This window comes from Nansenia antarctica (genome assembly GCF_963989245.1).
Source record: "Nansenia antarctica genome assembly, chromosome: 9".
Lineage (NCBI taxonomy): Eukaryota > Metazoa > Chordata > Actinopteri > Argentiniformes > Microstomatidae > Nansenia > Nansenia antarctica.
In genome coordinates, this window is record NC_137679.1 from 43,749,583 (window position 1) to 43,756,276 (window position 6,694).

At 44.1% G+C, this 6,694-nt stretch overlaps 1 protein-coding gene across 1 annotated transcript; it reads left to right on the top strand.

Annotated features, from left to right (window-relative positions):
• Positions 1-265: 265 nt before the first annotated feature.
• Positions 266-5,031, top strand: LOC308165660 (homeobox protein DBX1-A-like; the record flags this gene model as incomplete). The annotated part of the gene is made up of 4 exons (XM_080539810.1): positions 266-641; positions 1,279-1,377; positions 4,045-4,244; positions 4,693-5,031. The coding sequence occupies 4 exons, from the start codon at positions 266-268 to the stop codon at positions 5,029-5,031; spliced, it is 1,014 nt and encodes a 337-aa protein (XP_080395936.1).
• Between the last annotated feature and the right edge of the window lie 1,663 nt (positions 5,032-6,694).

Genomic DNA, 6,694 nt, shown 5'->3' on the forward strand with positions numbered 1-6,694 from the left:
AAGCGTCTCATGTGGAGAACTTTGTTGGACCTCATTGTCGCGCCTGTCAGTGGTGAATGGACGCGCGGGGGCCTCGGGGGGCCTCGGGGGGCCGCGGGCTATAAAAACGCCTTCCTCCCCAGTGGAGGAGACCAGAGAGTAGCCAGCCAGTCACAGAGAGGAAAGAGCTTGTGCATCCTTGGTGACCGCGGGAGTATTTACGCACAGATCTTTTTTTTGTTGGGTGTCTTTCTTGCATTCCAGAAGAAGGGTGTTAGTTACCGTCATGATGTTCCCGAGCGTCTTCGCGCCTCCGCCCGCTATGTACCCCGGGGGGCTTTACCGCCCTGCCGCCGCGCTGCCGCTCCACCACACCTTCCAGCCCGCAGCCTTCCACAGACACTCCGGCTTCCTGGTAGAGGACCTGCTCAGGATCAGCAGGCCGGTGGCGGGCTACCTCACCCGGGGGGCAACAACACCCAACATCCCCCCGCCTCCCCCGGCGGCGACCACCACCAACACCACCACCACCACCATGTCCAAGGCGACGACGCGCGAATCGTGCTCGCCGAAAACGTGCTCGCCGTCACCCCCCAGCAGCAAAGACCCAACTTTCCTGAAGTTTGGGGTCAGCGCCATCCTGGCCCCGTCACCAAAGAGAGGTGAGCATGCATGGTACCCTGCGATAGGCTATAGCGTTTCCCGGCTGCATAGAGGGTTCATAAAGGGTTAACTTATGGTTATCGTGACGTTAGAATTATAAGGTTCTATCTCCATTTTTGGTCAAAATTGAGTTTTTTTTACATAATCTGATCCATTAGGTGTTTATTAATGCCTGTGTGGTGTTATTTTTTTAAATGTTGACTTTTTTGAGTTAGTAATTAATAAAAATACAAAGGTTCCATCTCACAAAACATAATGGAATGTGAAAACTTTGACGCTCAATATCTCTGAACTACCCTAGACGGAGATAGAACCTTCTCATTCTAAACGGAGATAGAACCTTATCATTCTAAACGGAGATAGAACCTTCTCATTCTAAACGGAGATAGAACCTTATCATTCTAAGCTCACGTTATGTCATGATTAAAGCACGTTGAGCTGCAGCGTTTGCAGGAAAAGTGCGTTACAAATAACGGTTATTATTATTATTATTATTATTATTATTATTATTAGACTTGGTTCAATATGTTAAGCGTGCACTCTTCCTCTGGGTTTGGTTTGGTCGTAGAGAATAACGTGTGTGTGTGTGTGTGTGTGTGTGTGTGTGTGTGTGTGTGTGTGTGTGTGTCCTTGCAGCTTCGTCGCCCCCCGCCATCCACGTGCACCCCAAGGCGTTCTCTCTCCCTTACTTCGACGGGTCCTTCCACCCCTTCTTCCGCTCTTCGTATTTCCCAGGTAAGGGACGCACTTTACGCACCGACTCTATTGCCTCTATGACGTGTGACGTATATATGCTGTAATATGGAACATTTTTGGAGGACAGCAAACGGAAGGGGGGGCTCCAACGCCTTAATTAACGCGAGCGCTGACTTCCCCCTGCTTGGTCACCTCGGACCCTAATTAACCAATTAGCCAGAATCGTCACGGTTTACGTTCCTACGGGTTGCGGGTCAGTCCAACACCCCCCCCCCCCCTCTCTCTTTCTCTCTCTCTCTCTCTCTCTCTCTCTCTCTCTCTCTCTCTCTCTCTCTCTCTCTCTCTCTCTCTACCTCCTCCACATCGGGGGGCGTTTTGGCATCTCCGCGTGGTCCCGCTTTTTCCCAGCGAGCCGGCTCATTGGGCGACTGGTCGTCGACAAAAGCTTTCAGCACCATGACCAATTTGGTCAGTTCCACCCCGGGCCAGCCACCCACACACCCCCCAGGAGAGAGGGTCTCTAACGGGCGGCCAGCCACCCACACATCCCCGAGAGTGACTTCTACCATCGGGCCAGGGGCGGGCAGCAGTCATGCACTAATTTCCCCATTAGGCGCCATTGAGACTTCAACATTCTCACACGACCGCATAGAGGGCTGCTGTGACTCGCGCATATGTCGGGAAACTGTGAAACGGTGGTTAGGGTGTCCTATAAAGCCTATAAAAGATGACATGTTCGGAGATTAAATGTTCCAATAAAGTTGAGGGCTTCAAAGTTAGGGCTATAAATTAACACTTCATCAAATGACAATTCATCAGTAATAATAATACTAACATAACTTTTCTTTGTATAGCACTTTTCCTGCTCACTTTTCCTTGCAGCTCAAAGCGCGTTAGTCATTATATAATCATCATTTAATCAGTAGAGCTAATCTGCACTCTGCGCGCCTCCACTCTCTCTGACCTGAAACCCACACCTCGTCTCTCTCCAAACACGGACCAATCAACATCCACCAGATCAACACGGACCAATCAACATCCACCAGATCAAGACGGACCAATCAACATCCACCAGATCCAGAATAATCTGTTAGAAAAGTCTATAAAGTCTCTAGTCCGTGGTGCTTTTCATTCAGACGCGTCATAATAATGGGCCTCGAGCCTTTTCATGGGCCGGGCTGAATACCCCCAACAAAACAACCCCAAGGGCCTGAATAGCTTCTCGTGTTCATTTAATGAAACTGATTTCGAGGGCAGAGAGAGTTTCTCTCTTGTCATCAGTATTCTGGTATGCAGGGGCGCTTGGTGGTTGTTTAGTTTGAAAGTGTAAATCTCCTTTTGTTGCGGTAATATATGTCCTTCGGCGCCTGTTCAGAGTCTTTTCTGCGTTAGTTCATTACTACACAATTACCGTTCACGGTTTATTAACTCCTCTCACAGAGGAGACGGTATCTCGTTACCATACCAATGCAGCGGGACCGGCCAATGTGCTAATTAGTCACCTCGTGCCATTTCACTCAAAACGGAGACGCGTTGCACCGGGGGGCAGAGGGGGGTTAGAGCGGGCGGGGGCAGAGGAGGGGGTAGTTTAGTTTTTTTTTGCTGCTCTTATTCTTTTTAACGTGTTTTATTGTTTTTGCTTTTTATGTTTTTATTTGTATGTGTTCTATCTATTTGTAAAGCACTTTGTAATATTGTTTTAAATAAAGTGCTATAGAAAATAGAAATACTGTTTATTATTATTATTATTATTATTTGTATTATTATTATTATTATTATTACTATTATTACTATTATTATTAGTAGTAGTATAGTGCATATAACGTTTGTGCATATAACGTTTGCGCATAAAGTTTGTGCATATAAAGTTTGTGCATAAAGTTTGTGCATATAAAGTTTGTGCATATAAAGTTTGTGAATAAAAAGTTTGTGCATAAAAAGTTTGCGCGTAAAAAGTTTGCGCATATAAAGTTTGCGCATATAAAGTTTGTGCATATACAGTAAAGTTTGTGCATATAAAGTTTGCGCATAAAGTTTGTGCATAAAGTTTGTGCATATAAAGTTTGTGCATATAAAGTTTGTGCATAAAAAGTTTGTGCATTAAAAGTTTGCGCATAAAGTTTGTGCATATAAAGTTTGTGCATAAAGTTTGTGCATATAAAGTTTGTGCATATAAAGTTTGTGCATATAAAGTTTGTGCATATAAAGTTTGTGCATAAAAAGTTTGTCCATAAAAAGTTTGCGCGTAAAAAGTTTGCGCATAAAGTTTGTGCATATAAAGTTTGCGCATAAAGTTTGTGCATATAAAGTTTGTGCATAAAATGTGTGCATATAAAGTTTGCGCATAACGTTTGTGCATATAAAGTTCGTGCATAAGAAGTTTGTGCATAAAGGGGAATTTGTCTCTGCCTTTAAAACACATAGCAGAGCCTCTTTAACACTTTAACGGCTCTGCTGTTACACAGACAACTTCTACTTCTGTGATCTTGATGAATAAACAAACATGTATTAGTTAAATTAACGTCTTCCTCTTCCCTCTCTCCTTCCTCCCTCTCTCCTCCCTCCCTCTCTCCCTCTCTCCCTCCCTCCCTCTCTCCCTCTCTCCCTCCCTCCCTCCCTCCCTCTCTCCCTCTCTCCCTCTCTCCCTCCCTCCCTCCCTCCCTCTCTCCCTCTCTCCCTCCCTCCCTCTCTCCCTCCCTCCCTCAGCCTCCTCCGTGGTGCCCATCCCGGGGACGTTCTCCTGGCCCCTGGCGGCCCGGGGGAAGCCCAGGCGGGGCATGCTGCGCCGGGCCGTGTTCTCTGACGTGCAGCGCAAGGCGCTGGAGAAGATGTTCCAGAAGCAGAAGTACATCAGCAAGCCCGACAGGAAGAAGCTGGCCGCCAAGCTGGGCCTGAAGGACTCGCAGGTGTGTAGGCGGAGGGTGTGTGTGTGTGTGTGTGTGTGTGTGTGTGTGTGTGTGTGTGTATGAAAGGCCGACGCAAATACATTTGTACATTTTAGGCATTTGGCAGACGCTCCAATCCAATCCAATCCAGTCCGATTACAATCGATACATTTGACTAAGCAAGTGAATCATCAATCCACCAGTCGTAGCAGGAAGAGTAATCTAGCTCAGGCCAGGGGCCATTGGCAGTTGACGTGAAGAAGAAAGAAAGAATTAATAAAAAAATGTGAATACTAGGAATTTAAGTTAATATGGCGCGTGATGCGTGCGTGATTACTCTTCCCCGTTACTAATGGTTTAAGGTTGTTATGCAGAGTTTATCGTAGTTTCACTGACGTCTGATGTGTCTGGCTAAGACCCGTTAACTCAGTCCGATCTAACAGTCCGATTCTGTTTCCTTCTCCTCCAGGTCAAGATCTGGTTCCAGAACCGGAGGATGAAATGGAGGAACTCAAAAGAGCGGGAACTCCTCTCCTCCGGGGGGTGTCGCGAGCAGACCCTCCCCACCAAGACCAACCCCCACCCCGACCTCACCGACGTCGGCAAGAAGACCTCAGGGGAGGAAGAGGAGGAGGAGGAGGAGGAGGAAGAGGACCCGTTCGGTAGAGAGAGCCACCAGCGCTCTCCGGTCCACTGCCAGCGGTCCCCAGCTGGAGGGCTTCAGGACGGGTCAGACCCGACGTCACCCACCCGCTCCAGAAACCTCTCAGACTTCTCAGAATCAGACCAGGAGATCACCGTTTCTTAATTTATTGGAAGAAAAATATAAAATATATAAATTATGTTTTTATTATAACACTGACTGTATGACACAGCCAAACTGGATGTGAACAAGTGTGAAAGAGGCTGTATCCCATAATTTAGACCCAACTGTCAAAACAATACGTTGTTTTTTTATTTGTTGTTTTTGCAACATTTTTATCTCGACACACAATTAATCTCAGTCAAAGTTAAAGTCAGCCAACCTGAATAATGTTTTTGTTTGAATAACTGCAGGGTTTATTTTATAGGATATACTTCTTAGAAATTATTTGCTGTTTTGCACAGCTTTTTTCAACTGTACAGTACTTTGTACAATTTTGTATGGACATTTTATGCCAAGAATGTTGTGTTTTACGATTACCTGGGCTTATAGAGTTTTTATTGAAAAGTGTAGACATTTCGTGCATAATTTATACGGATTTGTTATTAAATATCTTTCAATGGATTATGTATATACAGTATGTTTGTAATATTTCAGTGTTTTGTACAAATACCAAATAAAAATGGAAGTTAATAACATGCTCTCGTATTCTCAACCTCACTTTTATTTACACTTCTTCTCCCTATAGAACTGACCACTGTCTATAGAACTGTCTATAGAACTGTCTACTACATATAGAACTGTCTATAGAACTGTCTATAGAACTGTCTACTACATATAGAACTGTCTATAGAACTGTCTACTACATATAGAACTGTCTATAGAACTGTCTACTACATATAGAACTGTCTATAGAACTGTCTACTACATATAGAACTGTCTATAGAACTGTCTATAGAACTGTCTACTACATATAGAACTGTCTATAGAACTGTCTACTACATATTGAACGGTCTATATAACTGTCTATAGAACTGTCCACTACATATATAACTGTCTATAGAACTGTCCACTACATATATAACTGTCCATAACACGTTAATTAGTTTTTAACGCAAATTAATCATATTACCAAGTTCTACTGACATGCGTCAGTGAACAAACACAGATAACACTGTAGAGGTTTCAGGACAAACTAGTTTGTATACCGGGTTGTAATAATGATGACAGTCGTTGGTCACATTCGTTTGTATATTTGGAGAGATGAGATTCTGGGTTCCGAGATGGATTTGTAATTTACACGCAGAAAGACAAAAATCAATAACAAAGTCAAATGTAATCATTAATAAATAATCATTAACTTTATTGAATCACAAATAACTTAAGACTAGTACAGTGATCTTCAGAATCTCAATGCCCTGCCGCAGACCTCCGCGCCAGTCTGCTCGGATGAAAAAAGAGACTGTACACAAAATACTCCTTTTTCAAGTACTGTTACAAATCGGCGGCTAGAAAAAAGTTCATCAAAATGTTGCGAGTTATAATCAAGTATTTACACTGTTTATGTTACATACAAAAAAACAACATAGCAAAGAAGGCTACACATTCTTTGAGTTTCTCAGAACATCTTGAACTCACCAGACCCTCTCCAGCAGACGACAGCATCCACAGCTCTCAAAGCAGGCGTTTCACAAGTCGGACAAACACACAAACAACCAATCACATCTGCTCCTCTGTGCTTACATGTACTTATATGACAACCAAACCCCTCTCAAAATGTACAGACACACAAGTCAAACAAGTCAACAAAGGACAACCGATCGGGGGC